At 45.6% G+C, this 21,359-nt stretch overlaps 1 protein-coding gene across 3 annotated transcripts in view; it reads left to right on the top strand.

The window, feature by feature from the left end:
- XPC (XPC complex subunit, DNA damage recognition and repair factor) overlaps positions 1-20,817 on the top strand; it is a 40,626-nt gene extending 19,809 nt beyond the window's left edge. Inside the window, exons 9-17 of one of the 3 annotated variants that reach the window (XM_032262320.1) lie at positions 8,372-8,461; positions 9,318-10,193; positions 11,630-11,790; positions 15,347-15,428; positions 17,021-17,155; positions 17,238-17,407; positions 17,964-18,057; positions 18,593-18,682; positions 19,772-20,817. In XM_032262320.1, the coding sequence (XP_032118211.1) occupies positions 8,372-8,461; positions 9,318-10,193; positions 11,630-11,790; positions 15,347-15,428; positions 17,021-17,155; positions 17,238-17,407; positions 17,964-18,057; positions 18,593-18,682; positions 19,772-19,990 (1,917 nt within the window). In that variant the 3' untranslated portion in view covers positions 19,991-20,817. The remainder of the gene's footprint in view (positions 1-8,371; positions 8,462-9,317; positions 10,194-11,629; positions 11,791-15,346; positions 15,429-17,020; positions 17,156-17,237; positions 17,408-17,963; positions 18,058-18,592; positions 18,683-19,771) is intronic. The other 2 variants (XM_032262321.1, XM_032262322.1) reach the window with 2 other exon arrangements.
- The last annotated feature ends 542 nt before the right edge of the window (positions 20,818-21,359 follow it).

Genomic DNA, 21,359 nt, shown 5'->3' with positions numbered 1-21,359 from the left:
GCTCTTAATTGCTGCCTCAACTTCAGACCTTGTTATGGGTCTGTTCAGGGTTTCGGTTTCTTCCTGGTTTAGGCTTGGCAGGAGGCAAGTGTCCAGGAATTTATCTATTTCTTCCAGGTTTATTAGTTTGTGTGCATAGAGTTGTTTGTAATAATCTCTGATGATGGTTTGAATTTCTGTGGAATCTGTGGTGATATCCCCTTTATCGTTTTTTATTGCATCAATTTGGTTATTCTCTCTTTTCTTTTTTATTAATCTGGCTAGTGGTCTATTTTATTGATCTTTTCCAAAAACCAGCTCCTGGATTTATTGATTTTTTTGAAGGGTTTTTTGTGTCTCTATCTCCTTCAGTTCTGCTCTGATCTTAGCTATTTCTTGTCTTCTGCTAGACTTTGAGTTTTTTTGATCTTGCTCCTCTAGCTCTTTCAGTTTTGATGATAGGGTGTCAATTTTTGATCTCTCCTTGCTTCTCATGTGGGCACTGATTGCTATATATTTTCCTCTAGAGACTGCTTTAAATGTGTCCCGGAGAGTCTGGTATGTGGTGTCTTCATTCTCGTTGGTTTCGAAGAACATCTTTATTTCTGTCTTCATTTCATTGTTTATCCAGTCAACATTCAAGAGCAAGTTGTTTAGTTTCCATGAAGCTATGCGGTTCTGGGTTAGTTTTTGAATTCTGAGTTCTAACTTGATTGCACTGTGGTCTGAGAGACTGTTTGTTATGGTTTCCGTTCTTTTGCATTTGCTGAGGAGTGATTTACTCCCAATTGTGTGGTCAATTTTAGAGTAGGTGTGACGTGGTGCTGAGAAGAATGTATATTCTGTGGACTTGGGGTGGAGAGTTCTGTAAATGTTTATTAGGTTTGCTTGGTCCAGGTCTGAGTTCAAGTCCTGGATATCCTTGTTAATTTTCTGTCTGGTTGATCTGTCTAATGTTGACAATGGGGTGTTAAAGTCTCCCACTATTATTGTGTGGGAGTCTAAGTCTCTTTGTAAGTCATTAAGAACTTGCCTTATGTATCTGGGTGCTCCTGTATTGGGTGCGTATGTATTTAGGATCGTTAGCTCTTCTTGTTGCATTGATCCTTTTACCATTATGTAATGTCCCTCTTTGTCTCTTATGATGTTTGTTGCTTTAAAGTCTAATTTATCAGAGATGAGAATTGCAACTCCTGCTTTTTTTTGCTCTCCATTTGCTTGGTAAATCTTCCTCCATCCCTTTATTTTGAGCCTTTGTGTATCCTTGCATGTGAGATGGGTTTCCTGGATACAGCACACCAATGGGTTTTGTCTTTTTATCCAATTTGCCAGTCTGTGTCTTTTGATTGGGGCATTTAGTCCATTTACATTTAGGGTTAATATTGTTATGTGTGAATTTGATACTGCCATTTTGGTGCTACCTGGGTGTTTTGCCCTTTAGTTGAGCTGGTACTTGTTGTTCCTTTATATGTGTAGAGCCTCTTTCAGGAGTTCTTGTAGAGCTGGCCTGGTGGTGACGAAATCTCTGAGTGCTTGCTTGTTCCCAAAGGATTTTATTTTTCCTTCACTTATGAAGCTTAGTTTGGCTGGATAGGAGATTCTGGGTTGAAAGTTCTTTTCTTTAAGGATGTTGAATATTGGCCCCCACTCTCTTCTGGCTTGTAGGGTTTCTGCTGAGAGATCTGCTGTGAGTCTGATGGGCTTCCCTTTATGGGTAACCCGACCTTTCTCTCTGGCTGCCCTTAGTATTTTCTCCTTCATTTCGACCCTGGTGAATCTGACGATTATGTGCCTTGGGGTTTGACAAATATCTTTGTGGTGTTCTCTGTATTTCCTGGACTTGAATGTTTGCCTGCCTTGCTAGGTTGGGGAAGTTTTCCTGGATAATATCCTGAAGAGTATTTTCCAGCTTGGATTCATTCTCTTCGTTGCATTCGGGTACGCGTATCAAACGTAGATTAGATCTTTTCACATAGTCCCACATTTCTTGGAGACTTTGTTCATTCCTTTTTACCCTTTTTTCTCCAGTCTTGCCTTCCCATTTTATTTCATTGAGTTGATCTTCGACCTCTGATATCCTTTCTTCTGCTTGGTCAATTCGGCTGTTGATACTTGTGCCTGCTTCGCGAAGTTCTCGTGTTGCGTTTTTCAGCTCCATCAATTCACTTATATTCCTTTCTATTTTGTCCATTCTCGTTAGCATTTCGTCAAATCTTTTTTCAAGGTTCTTAGTTTCTTTGCATTTGGTTAGAACATGTTCTTTAAGTTCACAGAAGTTTCTTACTACCCACCTTCTGAAGTCTGATTCTGTCATTTCATCACACTCGTTCTCCATCCAACCTTGTTCCCTTGCTGGTGAGGAGTTGTGATCCCTTTTAGGAGGAGAGGTGTTCTGGTTTCGGGTGTTTTCATCCTTTTTGCGCTGGTTTCTTCCCATCTTTAAGGATTTATCCACCTGTCGACTTTGTAGTTGCTGGCTTTCAGATTGGGTCTCAAATCTTTCAGATTGACGTTCTGTTTGTTGATGATGAGGTTATTTCTGTTTCTTGGTTTTCCTTGTGACAGTCCGGCCCCTCTGCTGTAGGTCTGCTGAGGTTCACTCCAGGCCCTGCTTGTCTGGGGTTCACCTGCAGCAGCTGCTGAACAGTGAGGGTTGTTACCAGTTTTCTTCTTCTGCTATCTTTGTCCCAGACGGATACCCGCCTAGTGTCAATCTGATCTGTCTTTTATGAGGTGTCTTTTTGGATATATAGGGGTCAGGGAGCTGCTTGAGGAGACGGTCTCTTCTTTATAGGAGCTCAAATGGTGAGCTGTGAGCTCTGTTGTTGTTCATTCAGAGCTGCTGGGCAGGTTACTTTTAGGTCTGCTGCAGCAGAACTCATAAACTGCTTTTTGTTCCCAGGTGCTCTGTCCCAGGGATTTAGGGCTTTATTTATGAGTTTCCGTTATGCTGCCGCCTTTTTTTTTTTTTTTTTTTTTTTTTTTTGTGCATACCTGCCCAGCCCAGCAAGGAGGCAGCCTAGTCACTGTCGGCCTATAGCAGCTTTGCTGAGCTGCTGTGGGCTCCGCCCCGCTGCCCAGTGAACTTCCCTGCAGTCCTGTTTATATGGGTGTAGTTAGAACTGCTTTGGCGATGGTGGCCCGCCTCTCTTGAGGCGGAGTCTCTTTGCTGTGGTGGGTTGCCTTGGCAACGGCGGGCTGCCTGGGTAATGGCGGACGCCCCTCCCCCACAGAGCTGGACCGTCCCGGGTTCAGCTGCGCTTGCTGTGAAACTCTCAATCCAGAGTTTCTGGTTGCTGTTCTTTTGTGGGGGTGGGGCCAGCCGAGCCTGATCGCCAGGCTCCCTGCCTCAGAGCCTTTTTTAAGTTGGTGTTCCAGTCGCCTGTTGAAGAGGCGCCGGGGTCTGTTTGTTTTCCCCTGCGGCCACTCACTGCGCTGGCTTAACCAGCGGCAATGAGGTTTGTGGCACTTTTTTTTTTTTTTTTTCTTTGCCCTGGAATCTACTGTCCTGGTTCTCTGCTTAGTCCCCTTTTTGAACCGGCGAATGGGCGACTTCCCGTGGCTCCAATCGCCAGCCAAAAGGGCACCTGGACCGGTGTATTTTGTATGGAGAACCGCGGCTCCAGGGCGCCGACAAAGCAGCCGCGCGGGGCAAAGCCGCGGCCCCGGCCGGCACAGCCGCGCTGGCCGAAACAGCCGCGCTGGCGACCGTGGAACTCCTCCGCCCGGGAATTTCCTAGTCTGTGGGCAATAAAAACGCGGCATTTATCCATTGGTGGATATTAGTTTCCATCTTGTGGCTGTTGTTAATGTATGTATATATATTTACGTACCCTGTTTTCAGTTCTTTTGGGTATATACCTAGGATTGAAATTGTTAGGTCATGTAATATATTCTATGTTTAACTTTTTAAGGAACCACCAAACTGTTTTCTACAGTGTAGGGTCAAGCCTTACAGGGCTGTGGGGTGTCCCCTATTGCTGTGCTGAGGTGCAGGATCTGAGAAATAAAGAGAAAAGACACAGAAGTACTAAAAAACATAGCTGGGCTCGGGGGGCCACGCCACTTACAAGCGGAGACAGGCAAGGCCCCGAACATCCAGGAGCATCTGTATTTATTGGGTATAAGTTAGGGGGCAATGTAGTGAGTGAGGTCATCTTAAGAACAGTGATAGGGTCAAGACAATCGTGTGCGATAAGCAAAGAGTCTACCCCCATTAGGTCACCGAGGCAAGGACATGGGCCATGTGCAACAAGGGGTCCATGCCCATTATGTTACTGAGGCAAGGAGGTGGGCTGTGCACAGTGAAGAGGTTACAGTGTGCAACATTTCTTACCTAGGGGCAGGCAACTTCTAAGAATTTCTGTACGAGGATGCTTTGAGTCAGTACAGCGGCGACAGAGCTGACAGGGTTTACCGCCACCTGCTGGCAGCTTCCAATGATTTCTTTTTTTTTTTTTTTGAGACGGAGTTTCACTCTTGTTACCCAGGCTGGAGTGCAATGGCGCAGTCTCGGCTCAGTGCAATCTCCGCGTCCTGGGTTCAGGCAATTCTCCTGCCTCAGCCTCCTGAGTAGCTGGGATTACAGACATGTGCCACCATGCCCAGCTGATTTTTTGTATTTTTAGTAGAGACAGGGTTTCACCATGTTGACCAGGATGGTCTCGATCTCTTGACCTCGTGATCCACCCGCCTCGGCCTCCCAAAGTACTGGGATTACAGGCATGAGCCACCGCGCCCAGCCCCAATGATTTCTATAGGAGGATGCTTTGAGTCAGCACAGTAGCTAGAGATTTGACCGGTTATACAAGCCACCAAGGCGCGATTGTACCAGAGGGGCTTTAAGCCCTCGGACGCTCGTGGGCTTGCCCACCTGAGGCCAGCTTTCCACAAGAACTGGATGCAAGATACTGTACCTCCTTTTCTGGAGGAGTGACTCTTGCTCCAAGCCTGCCATACAGCGGGTATCTTTATGATACTGAACACTGCCGCCTGGAACGCAAATTCTTGTCCTGGTATAGCTGTTTTTCCCTTAAATCATGATCTGCACCAAGTCTGCTGTAGACATTCCTCTGACTATAAGCAAGATAAGATTTTGTATCTATATAGCTGCTTATTCCTTAATTCATGCTCTGTACCATGTCTGCTCTAGGCATTCCTCTGACTGTGAACTAAGATATAATTATATATGTGGAAATAACTGAGTAGTAAAATATTCTTCAGGCACTAATTGTTCTGACTATAAACTAATACATGTTTATATATAAAGGATTATATAAAGGAAATAACTGAGTAGTAACACTATAAACTAAGATATTCTTCAGGCACTAATTGTGCCAGGGATCTGCTTAGCTGTCCTTCCTCGGTGCCTAGATTGGGGGTAACCCACATATAGTTACTCTACCATTTTACATTCCCACCAACAATGAACAAGGATTCCAGATCTTTGCCAACAGTTGGTTAGTTTCTGGTGTTTTGTTATAGTCATGCTGTTTTGATTTCTATAGCTTTGTAGTAAGTTTTGAAATCAGGAAGCCTCAGTGTCACTTTGTTGATTTACAGTATGCTTGGCTATCTAGGGCGTCTTGGAATTCCATATGAATTTGATGATCTGTTTTTCCATTTCTGTGAAAAAAGTGTTGGAATTTTGATAGGACTGCCCTGAGTCTGTAGATTAATTTGGGTAGCATTGCCATCTGGATACTATTAGCTTGTCCAGTCCATAAGCATGGATGCCTCTCCTTTTATTTTTGTCTTTAATTTCTTTCAGGTGTATTTTGTAGTTTTCAGTGTACACATCTTTCACATTGGTTAAATTTTTTCCTAGGTACTTTATGCTTCTTGATGTTATTGGAAATAGCATTGTTTTCTGAATGTCTCTTTTAGATTGTTCATTGCAAATGTATAGAAACATAACTGATTTTTTTGTGTTCTTCTTGTACCCTGTAGCTTTGCTGAATTAATTTATTAGCTCTACTAGCTTTCTTGTGCATTCTCTGAAATTTTCTATGTATACGATGATGCCATCTCTGAGTAGATCATTTTACTTCTTCCTGTTCAGTTTGCATGCCTGTTGTGTCTTTTTCTTGCCTAATTGCTCTGGCTAGGACTTCAAGTACAGTATTGAATAATGGTGGTGACAGCAGGCATCCTTGTTTTGTTCCTGATAATTAGTGGGGAAAGCTTTTAATCTTTCACCATTACGTATCACACTAGCTCTGGGTTTTCATAAATGCTCTTCATCATGTTGACTGAGTTTCCTTCTATTCTTAGTGTTCTGAATGTATTTTTTATCATGAAAGCCTGTTGGGTTGTCTCAGATGTGTTTTTCTGTGTCAATTGAAATGATCCTCTGGATTTTCTTTCCTTCATTCTATTGAAGTGTATTTAATTGATTGATTTTCTTATGTTGAACCACCCTTGCATTCCTAGGATAAGTCCCACTTGGTCAATGTTGTATAACCCTTTTAATATGTTGTTCAATTTGTTTGTTAGTATTTTATTGAGGATTTTTGCATCTGTATTCATAAATTGGTTTATTTTCTTGTGATATCTTTATCTGGCCTTGGTGTCAGGGTAATGCTTGCCTCATAGAACGAGTGAAAAAATGTTTCCTATTCTAATGTTTGGAAGAGTTTGAGAAAGATTGGGGTAAATTCCCCTTGAACTGTTTGCTAGACTTCACCAGTGAGGTCATCTGGTCCTAGACATTTCTTTGTTGGGAGGTTTTTGATTTCTGAATCCGTCTGTTGTTACAGATCTGTTCAGATTTTCCATTTCTTCTTTAGTCAGGTTTGGTCATGTGTGTCTTTCTGGAGTTTTGTCCATTTTCTCTACATTATCTAATTAGTAGGGCTCTTACAATTCTGTAACCTGATTTTTTTCCTCATTAATGCACATTGATAGATGTCTTGTTAAAGGTGGTGACTGTGTGTGCTTGGGTAGCACTAGACTATTTCCAGAGTCGTCTTCCCTACATTATCTTATCCTCTTTAGAATCCTGTGAGGAAGGTGAGGCAGGGCTTATTCTAGATGCAGGAATCCAGATTTAGGGAAGTTACTCAGCTAGTGGTAAACACTTAGTTATCCAGACTTCTAGACCTGTGATTCTGTGCCATGCTGTACAATAAGAAACTGAGAAATGAATGCCGGTACAATGCTGTCAGCTAAGCTACAGACATTATTTGGATTTTCCAAGTTTCCCCACTGATACCCTTTCTCTATTCCATGATACTAGTTTGCATTTAGTCATCATGTCTCCTTAGTCTCCTCCAGTGTGTGACAGTGTTTTGGTCATTCCCTGTCTTTCATGACCTTGACACTTTGGAAATTTCTAGCTGCAGAAGAAACAGGGCAAAAGTGGCTGGGTGTGGTGGCTCACGCCTGTAATCCCAGCACTTTGGGAGGCTGAGGCGGGTGGATCATGAGGTCACGAGTTCTGGCCAGCATGGTGAAACCCCGTCTCTACTAAAGTTACAAAAAATTAGCTGGGCGTGGTGGCGTGTGCCTGTAGTCCCAACTACTTAGGAGGCTGAGGCAGGAGAATCGCTTGAACCCAGGAGGTGGAGGTTGCAGTGATCCAAGATCACGCCATTGCACTCCAGCTTGGGTGACAGGGTAAGATTCTGTTTTAAAAAAACAAAAGAAAGAAAAGAAACAAAACAAAAGCAATCATTCATCCCACCTTAACAGGGCTCCCCACACCTGACTTTCTCCCAAGGCTGTGACAGTAATTGAAGAGAGACACTGGGACCTGGAGATCCGTGTGGGAAGGCCTTGCCCAAGTACATTATCACTGTTGCTGTTGGAGGTCAAGTCCCCCAAGGGGCTCCCAGACTTCCAGGTTAACAGCATTCAGAGCTGCAGCCTCAGTTAAAGATTCAATTTGGGGAAAAATGGAAAACAGGGAACAGACGTAGGTGATCTGGTGATAATGATATTTTCTACTTTTTCTTCCCAAAGTGGTATTGCATTTTATTATTTTAGTCGCAAATGCAACACATATCATTACAGAACTATCAGAAGATAGGTAAGCAGAGAAAAAAATCCTGTTAACACCCATAACCCAGTATATGGATCCTTTTTCAAATATATGTGTATGTCTAAATTTCTACTTACCTATTTTTTCTTATAAAAATGTAATCACATCATACTTTTTAAAGGAAAACTTCTATTTTCCTTTAATATATGATGATCATGTTCCTGTTCGTCTATGGAGATAAACCTGTGGGTCATTGTTAACCGTGTTGGGAGTTTTTGTCGTCTACTGTTAGACAGCCTGGCTGTTTCCAGCTTTTCCCTGTCTTGAATAAGCACCATAGCAAACAATATTGAACTCATCACATCTTCAATTACTTTCTCAGGATAACTATGTTCTTCCTTTTCGTCATAGATATTTTTACTGATTCTCCGGGCTCTGCAGCTCCTGACCCGGCTGGTATTGTCTCTACAGCCAATTCCTCTGAAGTCAGCAGCAGCAAAGGTGAGGTGCTCAGGGCTGCTAGAGAAGAGGGGCAGTTGACAGGAGAAATTGTCACACTTAAAAAAGCTGATCATTATTCTGTTTAAGAGCTGGTATTCATGGAGTGTGCATTCTTTTGAGCTTTGCACATACACCCTGTGTTAGGGAAGACTTGGGCACGTGAGCGGGTATCTAGTAACCTGTGCATCATAGCTTCATGTGTGCGGAGTGGCCTGTGAGAGGTCTCGGCCCACTGCTGCTTTTGTGTCTTTTGTGTAAATTGGGTGGAACGGTGCCTGTCCTCACTCACACTGTGGAGTGCTGATAAGTGAAGCACTGTGAGTTTTGAGGTGTTCTGGGTTAGCTTTGAGAAGCTACATGCTGTACTCATTGGGATATTGGCATTGTCTGAGGCCTGATGGTCTAGAAGCTGATTTTCATAACATCTGTATTCTTAAAACTACAGCTATATTAAGTTCATAAGTATTTGTTTGCAAAATGCATATGTGCAAGGTGAGTAGTAATACTACTGAGGAAGCTGAAACTTGGAGGTTAGGTAATTTACCTAATTTACATAACCAGCAAGAGCTAGAACTACAATTCAAACTCAGGTTTGGCTGTTTCCAAATCTGTGTTCTTTTCTCTTTACAGTTAGGGTGAAAAGAATTATACCATGCCCTTATCTAAGATGCTACAGATTTTAGCCCGTATATGCATACAACCCTGAAGGATAGCCAGTTGATCACTGTCTGAGCTGGCGACATCTTGATGTATTGGTTCTCTAGCTAGCAACTTAACCCTATGGGACTATATGATTTCTTTTGTATCGTTAGAAAAGAGAGCGAGAAAAAAAGCAAAATTTCTTACTTTCTTTAAGGGAAAGAAACCTTCCAAGAAAAGATTGACTGCGGATCCTGGAGGCTCTTCGGAATCTTCCAGCCAAGTTCTAGAGAACCACACCAAGCCAAAGACCAGCAAAGGAACCAAACAAGAGGAAACCTTTGTTAAGGGCACCTGCAAGCCAAGTGCCAAAGGGAAGAACAAGGCAGACAGAAAGAAACAGAGCAAGCTCTCCTCCAGCGAGGAAGACGAGGGCCTGGGAGACAAGCAGGAGAAAGCAACCCAGCGACGTCCACATGGCCGGGAGCGGCGGGTGGCCTCTAGGGTGTCTTACAAAGAGGAGAGTGGGAGTGATGAGGCTGGCAGTGGCTCTGATTTTGAGCTCTCCAGTGGAGAAGCCTCTGATCCCTCTAATGAGGATTCCGAGCCTGGGCCTCCAAAGCAGAGGAAGGTCCCCGCTCCTCAGAGGACAAAGACTGGGTCCAAGAGTGCCTCCAAGACCCAACGTGGGAACCATCATAAGGACCTAAGCTTGCCAGCGGCATCCTCAAGTTCTTCAAGTAGTAAAAGAGGCAAAATGTCTAGCAATGGTGAGAAGGTAGAAAAAAGGAGCCTACCTGGTGTAGACCAGTGGCTAGAGGTGTTCTGTGAGCAGGAGGAAAAGTGGATATGTGTGGACTGTGTGCACGGCGTGGTGGGCCAGCCTCTGACCTGTTACAGGTATGCCACCAAGCCCATGACCTATGTGGTGGGCATTGACAGTGACGGCTGGGTCCGAGATGTCACACAGAGGTACGACCCAGCCTGGATGACAGTGACCCGCAAGTGCCGGGTTGATGCTGAGTGGTGGGCTGAGACCTTGAGACCATACCAGAGCCCGTTTTTGGACAGGGAGAAGAAAGAAGACATGGAGGTAAGGCCTTGGCTGATAGGGGCCTTAAGACCAAGTCAGGTTATTGAAATTATTCCCGTTTTTGAGCACTTTATATATGCTCAGAACTATGTTGAGTATTTTTAGTGTGTTGTCTCATTTAATTGTGACAGCACGATAAAGCTGGAGAAGTTGTTGCCTTGATTTTAATGTAAAAGGTTGTGGAGTTGAGAGATGAACTACCTTGGTGTTTGTGCCCAGGTCTGTGTGGCTTTGGAGCCTGTATACTTTTAGTTGTTGCCCGGTTATACATTTAGAGCTTTAAAATAATTTATGCAAGCAATATAACTCAGACTGAGTGAAAGAAGGAATAATGCATGGATATATTCTCCCCCGCTTCCCCATCATGCGTGCATATAGAGATGCATGTGCAAACATCCCTTATATGTAGAACCCTGGGAAAGAGAGATCTTAGGATGAGACAATATCTTCAGTCTGTTGAGAAGGCAGACTGGGAGGCAAAGACTTCTAGAACATAACACAGCTATGTTACTCAGTCTTAGAACCAGCACTGACACCAGGAAGAGGGCCTGAGCCGCCTGTCTCTACAGTTATGATGATGTTGGGTGGAGCTTGCCTTCTACACAGGAACATGCCCAGATTTGTTGCAGGGTTATTTCCAGTCACTCAGGATAGGTAAAGTGCAGATGTATTCATCATTTCCTATAGGAGTGCAATGCATCCCATATTGAGAGCTTGCTCCAGGAGCTTTCCAGTTTACTTAGTAATGAGGGGTTAAGTGGGAATTAGGCAGATGGTGTTGCAGCTAACCTACCTAAAGCTCAATGGAAGCTGAATGTGCAGCGTCCTTTCCTACTCTCAGCAACTCCACATTGCCAGTCCTTACTAGTCGGTTGGGGTTTTTGAAGAGATGCCAAGGGCAAGCATGGCGAACAGGGTGACTTAGAGCAGTGGAACTGCCTACTGAGAAATCAGCAGTCTTAGAGTAGGGCAGAGAGAACACTGTCAGAGTGGACCAAGAAAAAATTTGCAGAGTGAGAACCGCTCCTCTCAATTTCCTGTGAGAGCAGGCAGGTAAGCTTGCGCTCTGGAAGAGGATTGTCCCTTTGAGATAAGACCTTCTTACTGAAGAGCACTGTGTTTTTCTTCCTTGCAGACCTTTAACAGAGCAGGCACTGATCTGCTAGGGCTGGGTAAGGCATCTAAGCATTCAAATAGGTTAGACAACTTTTTCAAGTTTCCACAAGCCACAGATTTATTTAATTCTTGTATAGCTTTTGATCTATAACCAACTTAATGGCCGGAGCTATAGATGCGATGTTACAGAATCATTAGTGTTCATGAAACCTCGGCTCCACCGTCTGTTGTCCGAACAAGTTAGTCTAAGGATCGTCTCCCTCAAACTTGATTTCCTCTTCTAAATAACATGCTCAATATTGTCTGTCTGGCTTTTGCAGTTTCAGGCAAAACACATGGACCAGCCTTTGCCCACTGCCATTGGCTTATATAAGAACCACCCGCTGTATGCCCTGAAGCGGCATCTCCTGAAATATGAGGCTATCTATCCTGAGACAGCTGCCATCCTTGGGTATTGTCGTGGAGAAGCCGTCTACTCCAGGTGCGTGAGGCAGCCTGGTTGGCCTCGGGCTTCCTGATGGTGTGGGATTAGCAGCCTTCTTCCTGGGCAAGGGTGCTCATGGGAGCTCATGTGACTGGACAGTGTTTTCAGGATGAGCCAGTGTGTGTGCGCTGTGTGTGTGTGGTGAGTAGGAGAGATGAAAATTTGAAAATTAAAATAGGGATTAAAAGAATGGCAGGGGAAAAACAGTTATAAGGGAAAGAAAATACAAAGTAGGAAAAACAAAATTCAAAATAGGGCAATAAAAACATATCCCACAAATAAAAGTCAAAAGCATACAAAAGGAAGGAATAAAGGATTTGATTATGAAAGTTAAAAGTGAGTGGATTTTTTGTGGGTACAGAGCCCTGTTTGGGATGAAAAAGTTCTGGAAATGGATGGTGATAGTGGTGGGACAACATTGTAAATGCACCTAATACCACTGAACTGCACGCTTAAAAATGGTTAAAATGGTGTATTTTATACCACAGTAAAAAGAAATAGCTAAAAAAGAAAAAAAGTGGAATAAGAGTAAAAAATAAAAATATATATAATTAAAAGTGAAAAATGTTAATACAATTTTGAGGTAAGAAAAAAATAGAAACAGGAATTTTGAGAAATAGGAATAAAAAGCAAATAAAAGAAACAATTTTAAAAGACATGGGATGTGTAAGACCAAGAAATAGGAGATGTTCTTAATAAATGAGAAAACAGGAAGGTACAGAAAAGAAAGAGAAAAAGGAAACATAAGGGAAACCCACATGAGAGTGGTTGATTTGAGTCCTCTCTCTGGGAATGACTTCCTGTTTGTCAGCCCCCTATGGGAGACATACCCTCTGTTCAGGGTTTTGCCCTGTCTTGGAGCTTTCTGTTTGATGTCAGGGGGCATGATGCCCTGGGCAGGGACAGGGTTTTACTGTTGTGGGTTGTTAGCACCCAGCAGTCAAAGGCAGCAGGGGGCCTGGGCTGCCCTGATACAGGCTTCCTCTTGTGGGTATGTATGGTAGTTGGGAGAAAGAAAGCCTTTTGGAAAGAGCATGCTCTTGTCTTCCAGAGGCACCATGTCAGTGATAGAAGGAAGCATTAGAGGTGCATGTTTATTGATTTATTTTTTATCGTGGTAAAATATATATTACATAAAATTTACCATCTTAACCATTTTTTTTTGAAGTTGTCGTAACATTTTTACTATTTTTTAAGTGTATACCCTATAGCATTAAGCACATTCACACTGTCATCCAACCATCACCACCATCCATCTCCAGATTTCTTTTTCTCTTCCCGAACTGAAACTCCATCCCCATCAAAAACTCCCCATTCCCCTTCCCCAGCCCTGTGCCTACCATTCTCCTTTCTATCTCTGAGTGTGCCTACTATAGGGACCCATGTAGGTGGAATCATAGTATTTATAGTCATATTGTGACTGGCTTATTTCACTTAGCGTAATGTCCTCAGGGTTCATCCATATTATATGTAGCATGGGTCAGAATTTCCTTCCTTTTAGGCTAATATTCCACTGTGCGGGCGTACCATATTTTGCTTATGCCTTCATCTATCGATGGGCACTTGGCTTGTCTCCACCTTTTGGCTATTGTGAATTGTGCTGCTGTGAACATGGGTGTGCAGATAACTCTTCAAGATTCTGCTTTCAGTTGTGTGTGGGTTTTTTGTTGTTGTTGTTGTTGTTTTTTTTTTTTTTTTTGCATGTACCCAGTAAAATTACTAGGCCAGATGGTAATTCCCATAATTTTTTTTAGGAACCATCTTACCATTTCCACAGCAGCTACACCATTTTACATTTTCACCAACAGTCCACAAGGTCTCCACTTTCCCCACATCCTCACTGACACTTGTTACTTTCTGTGTTTTGGTAGTAGCCATTGTAACGGGTATGAAGTGGTTAGAAGTTCATATTTGTGCTGAGAGAACTATGTCCATTTCCCTGCTGTTTTCCTTAGGAAGATGTTCAGATACTGCCTACTTGTCAAACCCTAGACACCTTTTCTACCCGCTCCTGTCTGAAGACCGAGACCATGACATAATCACTCCTCTGGGCAAAGATGTTCCCTCGCCAGTGGGAGCAAGAGTGGAGCTTTCACACTCTGACAGGTTGATGCTGCCGGCAGAAGTGCTGCTCTGGCACTCAGGAAACATCTGGTCCTCCTAGCAACCGTGTGCAGTAGGAAAGACAGAGTTCATTGTCCCTAGTTGATAGGTGAGGACACAGATGCTCCTTGGCTTAGGATGAGGTTGGAGCCCCATAAACCCATCGGAAGCTGAAAATATCCTAAGTTGAGAATGCATTTAATATACCTAACCTGCCGAACCTAATTGGACCTGCTGTAGGTGGAATCATATGGTATTTATGGTCATTTTGTGACTGGCTTATTTCACTTAGCATAAAGTCCTCAAGGTTCACTTATGTTGTATGAAGCATGAGTCATAGCTTAGCTGAGCCTCCCTTAAACGTGCTGAGAACACATTAGCCTACAGTTGGGCACAGTCGTCTAACACAAAGCCTATAATGAAGTCTTCAGTATCTCATGTAATTTATTGAATACTGTACTGAAAATGAAAAAGAGAATGGTTGTATGGGTACTTGAAGTATAGTTTGTCCGAGTGCACACTGCTTTTGCAGCATCATAAAGCTGAAAAATCTTGAATCAAATCATTGGTGTTGGGGACCGTCTATACTGAAACTCAGGAAGATAAAGTGACGTGCCCACATTTCCCAGCCAGGAAGTGGCACAGGCAAGATTCAACCTCTATCCATTGTGCTGTGCTGAAATTCAGCCTCAGGCTGCCCTATGGGTAAGGGCCTGAACCTTGCACTAGGAAGAAATGGGGTGCCCTTGCTCACTGGAGCTGCTCTTTCTGGACAGAGTGAAGGGGTGCAAACTAACGAGATGGGTGTGCCTTATTACAGGTGGCTTGACAAGGGAAGGGTTGAGCCTCATTGGAAGGTAGACTTGCATGGCTTTGATACGCTCTTAGCTCTGGAGGAAAAGTGAAGCCTGAGGATCTTTGCCCGCCAGGAATCATTTGACTGTTCCATGTGCGTGTTTCTTGATTGTGTGATAGCTTAGTAGCTTATTATAGTTGGTTTCTACACAGCCTTCCTTTGGGTTCACTGCCCCCTCCTCTAGACACTTCCCTCCCCTGCATGGTGTTAACAGCAGAGTAAATGTAACTGCCCAGCACACAGCAGTCTTTACCCTATCCTGATAGGCTGCAGAGGGAGCTCTCACCAGGCTCTGGACAGCAGAGGAGAGGAAAACCTACGAAGGGGAGGAGTGGTGGAGGCAAGGCACGAAGGCTACAGAGTAACTCCATGCAGATTAGAATTTGTAAGTGGACACGTTCCCCGAAAGACAGGCAGTCCACATTCAAGGCTGTTTGCCTAGCACAGCTCCTCTGGGTCCCCTAGGAGCCTGGCTTGCTCCAGGGTGGCAGAGCCTGAGGAGGGAGCCTGCAGGGCCGTGCTCTACACTGTCTGCATTCCCGCGGTGGGGCTATGGACTGAGTTTGCCTTTGTCTTTCCGTGTTGGTTCTATAGGGATTGTGTGCACACTCTACACTCCAGGGACACGTGGCTGAAGAAAGCAAGAGTGGTGAGGCTTGGAGAAGTACCCTACAAGGTAACTGGAGCTGAGGGTCCCTGTGGAGAGTGGGGATGCAGGACTGTAGCTGAGTGGGAGAGTCGGGGTCAGAGGAATGGTGATGAGGATCCTGCCCAGGATCCGGATCAGAAATGTCTCACTTTCCCGGCTTGAGCAGGATTCGAGGAGACAAGTGTTTAAATTGTCTTATTAATAAGCCATTTGTAAGAAATGGACCTGCCAAAACACAAAAGAAATCTAGGCCAAAAAGTAGGCCTCAGACTCCTATTGTGAGTTCAAAGGCTCTACAGGTTAGAACTGAGTTACTGGGTGGTTCTGGGAGGTCAGAGCCCTGCTTTATAGCAGCATGTTCTCCAGTCAAATTGCCTTTCTGTTTTTCAGTTCACCAAGCATTTTGCATGTGTGTGATCTCTGTTGCCTCTCAAAAGCCATAGGAATTGGCATTATGATGCCCATTTTACAGATGAGAAATGGGCATCTGGAGCTCAGGACAAGTGACTTGTCCAAGTCCACACAGTAAAATGGCAGAGCAGAGCCCAGTTGAGAATCCCAGGCCCTGCCTTAAAGCCAGCGCTTCTTTCACACTGTGCTGTGGCACTGTTAGGTCAGTTGCTCTTAGGGAACATGAACTGATCAAGGTCCCACAGAGACTATTCACAGGACACACAGCTCAGTATGACCAGCAGAGTACAGTGGGTGATCACAGAGACCATTTATTTCTCATCAGATCCCAGGAGTCCTTGGGGGGTTGCAAGACTCTGGATGGGGAGTGGAGGGGCCCCTGCTTAGTGGGAAGGGCTGCAGTTGCTGGTCGCAGTCCCTGCCAGCAGTAAGCTGGAGTGTGTGATGCTCCCTGGCCAGGCCTGCAGGGCTGCTGAGGATTTTCTCTGCCCTGGCTCACTTGTCTTTCTGCTGCTGTCAAAGAACCAGCATAGCCCTATGCAGTCGAAATGTAATGTGAGCCACACATTTAAATTTTTTAGTAGTAAATTAAAAAACAAAAACAGATGGAATTTTAAGATTTAAATACATCCAAATATATCTAAAGTATTATTTCAGCAGTAGGAAATATTTTAGTGTTAATGAGATATTTTAAATCCATTTTGTTCCCAAGTCTCTCTAATCCTGTGTGTATTTGGCTTTCTGTACCTGCCAAGGCAGGTGGATCATTTGAGCTCAGGAGTTTGAGACCAGCCTGGCCAACAGGGTGAAACCCTGTCTCTATCCAAAATTTAAAAATTAGCCGGGCATGGTGGCAGGTACCTATAGTCCCAGGTACTTGGAAAACAGGCATGAGAATTGCTTGAACCTGGGAGGTGGAGATTGCAGTGAGCCGAGATCACACCAGTGCACTCCAGCCTGGGCAACAGAGTGAGACTTTGTCTCAAAAAAAAAAATAAAAAGGCAGAGGGAGGGCACTGAGAATAGTGCCTTGGACAGAGAATGCACCATAGCTAGTGCTTATATAAGAAAAGGGGAGAAAAAGCAACCTAGGCGTGTTATGAGGGGTTCACCGGGTACGAGGCATGCAGCACTGAGCATGGTGCCTGGCCCAGTGCTGAAGAACTGGATGCCTTTGTTGTAAACTGTGGCTGTGTCCTATGGTGCAGATGGTGAAAGGCTATTCCAACCGTGCCCGGAAAGCCCGACTTGCTGAGCCCCAGCTGCGGGATGAAAATGATCTGGGCCTGTTTGGCTACTGGCAGACAGAGGAGTATCAGCCCCCCGTGGCCGTGGATGGGAAGGTGAGGGCATCATCAGAAGGGATCAGGACCAGGCCGCTTTGTTCCCTTGCTGGCCACATCCTGACATGCTCACCCGCCACAGGTACCCCGGAACGAGTTTGGGAATGTGTACCTCTTCCTGCCCAGCATGATGCCTGTTGGCTGTGTCCAGCTGAACCTGCCTAATCTACACCGCGTGGCCCGCAAGCTGGACATCGACTGTGTCCAGGCCATCACTGGCTTTGATTTCCATGGCGGCTACTCCCATCCTGTGTGCGTGAGGGGCCTTTGGTGGAGGCTAAACAGAGGGACAGGGAGGGCTGGCCCTGGAGTTGGGAATGGAAAACTGGCATGGGGCTGCTGGGAGTTGAGGCCTGGTGGCTCTGATTTTCAGGATGTTACACTGGATTTCCAAAGTCATTGCTTTACCAATTCCGGCTTCCCTCCAGAGGCAATAGAGCCAATGAAACTGGCATTCTAATGCTGGATTAAAATATTCTTGCCAGGTTCAGGGGCTCACAGGCTAGTGAGCAAAAAACAGTCATCATCCTTTCTGGGCAGCTGCCTGGTTAGTGTGAGCTCTACTCTGTGGTGGCGAGGCTGGACAAGGGCTTTCACCCCAGCTTTTTTAGGCAGGATCTGGGGAGGAAGAGGCAGTGCCAGTTTCCACAGGTTTGCCTTCTGCATAGGGGGTATGGGACACTGGCTGACCCAGGACATCCTTCAGGACCTCTGGTGCTCAGATGCAGCCCACTGTCTTCTGCAAACTGGGAGGAGGGGCAAAGCAGGCCACTGGCTGGAGGGTTGACATTGCACCATATCCCCACAGGACTGATGGATACATCGTCTGCGAGGAATTCAAAGACGTGCTCCTGACCGCCTGGGAAAATGAACAGGCGATCATTGAAAAGAAGGAGAAGGAGGTGAGTCCGTAGGCAGGACTGAGGAACAGCAGAAGTGGGAAGCAGCACTCTGCAGGTGGCCTCTTTCCTCCCCAGGTCGTGTCCACGTGTTCCCAGGCTCTTCCCAACCCTCTCTGACATGGCAGGCACCCGAGGGAACAAGCCCTGGATACAGCAGGCTCCTGCCTACCCCGCAGAGTCACTGTCGCTGTCCCTCAGGGGCCCAGGTCCGGGCTCTGGGGTCTGCTGCCGCTGCTGCCCACACCTGCCGCTATTTTGAACCGCCTGTGTCCAGGTTCTGGCAGACCTCACCCGCTAAAGATTTCGGAGACAGTAATGATTAAAAAGGCCTCTATTCTTGTGGCTTTCAAGTATAGTATATCACTTTGTAAATCCAATCAGTTTTTTTTGGAAGTGAGACTTCGTATGAAGGAGAGGCTATATCTTCACTTAAAATCATGTATATATCTGTCTTTATGTTCCAGTTTCCATTTTACTATTTTTCCTGAAAATGTCAGTGCTTAACACTTTTCTCCTACTTCATTTTTGCCTGCAGAAAAGGGAGAAACGGGCTCTAGGGAACTGGAAACTGCTGACCAAAGGTCTTCTCATCAGGGAAAGGCTGAAGCGTCGCTATGGGCCCAAGGTCAGTGCGGGTTCTTTGCAGAGAAGACAAGCCCAGGGTCAGTTTCCTGTATGTACAGCTCAGAAAGCCCTGGCCCAGATTCTTCCCCAACACCAAGTCAGGGATAGCTTTGTGTTAGGAAGCCTCAGTCCTTTGTCTCTAAGGCCCCATGTTTTTCCCTTTTTGGGAGAGGTGTCCCTGGAGTGAGGTCTCAGCTGGCTCACCGTGCCCCAAGCCCTGCCCCAGTGTCCCCATATCTACTGTCCACATGGGTCTGATTTGACACTAAACACATAGAGAGGGCCAAGCGTCCTGTGTTTGGTGTACCCTTCTGCCTACCAGTATTCCCGGTGCCTGTGACCATCCTACAGGCCTGCAGTGGCCTGCTCAGTACCTCTCTCAGCACCTGCCATGTGCCAGGCCAGGCTTGGACGCAGGTGTGAATTTGACATGCAGCCTTCAAGGGGGCCCCTCCCTGGGGCAGACGGAGCCTAGATGAAGTTAGTGGTGCAGTCAGTGTTGTCAGACACAGCAGAAACTGCACTGGCATGTTTGGTTCCCTCTGTCCAACCCTCTGTGCTGCCTGTTTGCCTTTAAACATTTTTTTCATCACGTTCCTCATTCCAATCCCTTTGGTGGAGAAAAAGCCCTGCATCTGGCTTTATGTTCTGACCAGCTCCTTGCCGCCCACTCTATCCAAACCCTCCCCAGTCATCCCAGCTGGCAGGGAATGTCACCTCAGATCTTAGGGCTCTGAGGGCTGAACTGTGCATCTGGCCTATTCAAGTCATCATGTACTTTTGTCCAGAAATGAGGTAGCAAATGCAAGGCATGGATCACAGGCATCCCCAGATTCGGCGGTATGCTCCTTGAGGGCAACTTCCTGCTGGCCATCCTTGTGTTCCCTAGCACTCAGCTCATAGCAGGTGCTCAGGTGTCTGCCTGGATTCACCCCAGGCTGAGGAAGGCTCAGTAAGAAGGGTCTGGGCTCTCTTCCCTCCCCATCCTCCCAGAATCACACAGCTTAGGGCAGGCTGCCTCTTCACGGGGCTTCCTGATGTCTGATTACTGACCCTGGCCTGTGTCCTTCCACCACTGCCCCCTGTCTAGAGTGAGGCAGCAGCTTCCCATTCAGATGCAGGAGGTGGACTCTCTTCTGATGAAGAGGAGGGTACCAGCTCTCAAGTAGAAGCAGCCAGGATATTGGCTGCTTCCTGGCCTCAAAACCGAGAAGATGAAGAAAAGCAGAAGCTGAAGGGTGGGCCCAAGAAGACCAAAAGGGAAAGGAAGGCAGCAGCTTCCCACCTGTTCCCATTTGAGAAGCTGTGAGCTGAGCACCCCCTACAGGGGCATCCACTACTTGTTGCTGCCCCGCTACTGGCCCCACATTTGCCCTGGGCATGCCCAGACCCTGGTGATGGGGGCATCTCTGCTAAGACGGGAAACTGAGGCAGCATGCACTGAGGCGGGGCCAAGGGAGAGGAGGCCAAGCTGAGGAGGCGCTACAGGTCCAGCCTGGCCCCAGCCCTTGTCAGATTCACCCAGGCTGAAGCCTTCAAAGCTTTTTGCTACCAAAGTCCACTCACTCTTTGAGCTACAGAACACTTTGCCGGGAGACACCCTCCTGCCTCCTAGACTTGTTCTTCTCCTTGGAAACATCAGGTTTTGTAGGGAAGCCACTGAGAGATTTCTGGATGGTGGTGCATCCATGAATGTGCTGATTCTTTCTCCCGGTTAGTCTTCATCTGTCTGACAAGTTCACTTGCCTCATTTGCAGACAGAGGACCCTTTCTCTGCAGGCCGCTTACCTTCCCCTGAGTCAGGCTTACTAATGCTGCCCTTGCTGCCTCTTTGCAGTAGCGGGGAGAGCAGAGGAGAAGTACGGGTCATCTCAGATTATGGAATTGCTGGGATCTAGTTTTCCAAGTAACATTTTGTGGTGGCAGAAGCCTAAAAAAAAGCTAAAATCGGGAAAGGAAAGGAAAAACACCAATTGAAAATTAAGGAAATGTTAGTAACATAGATCAGTGTTAAACTAGATTCTGTTCATTACTAGATAAATGTATAAAGCTCTCTGTACTATAGATACTCAGGAGAAATAACTTTTATAACACTTTGAGAAAAAAATAAAGCATTTATCTAAAGACTTGGCTCTATATTTGCTTTCAGATTTTCTTTTAAAAGATGGCGTCTTACTGTGTTGCCCAGGCTGGACTCCTGGGCATGAGTGGTCCTACTGAGGGCTTTACCTCAGTTGCCCTCACAGCCGCCGTGTGCAGTGGAAAGGCATTGTTCGGGAAACAGTCCCAGCTCCTCAGGACTGCAGGCACCCACACACCACCGCCTGTGCCCAGCTTCTTTCAGATTTACATCAGGAAGAACACCCAGGTGACAGAGCAGTTTGTTTGTATGTTGAGACAGCATAAAAGAATCTATTTTGTTTTCATGTAGGCTGGGAACTCATTACACATGGAATTTTTCTGTGTTTAGAGATATTACTTAATCTTTGAGAGGAGCCATTAAAAATGAGTCAGTTTTATACAAGGGAAACAAACAAAACACTTGGGTTATGACTCATATGTGGCAAGAGGCTGGCTGGATCCTCTTGTTGAGAAACAGACTGGGGTTGCTATGGAAACTGGTCTCTCACTTCCTCACTGGAGCTTGAGCCTCCTTACCTCCTAGAGGTAACTTGTTT

Source organism: Sapajus apella, unplaced genomic scaffold, assembly GCF_009761245.1.
Source record: "Sapajus apella isolate SASKATOON/1434 unplaced genomic scaffold, GSC_monkey_1.0 scaffold128, whole genome shotgun sequence".
NCBI classification, from domain to species: Eukaryota; Metazoa; Chordata; class Mammalia; order Primates; family Cebidae; genus Sapajus; species Sapajus apella.
The sequence above is the reverse complement of the archived record's forward strand: the minus strand, read 5'-3'. Positions and strand labels throughout refer to the sequence as shown.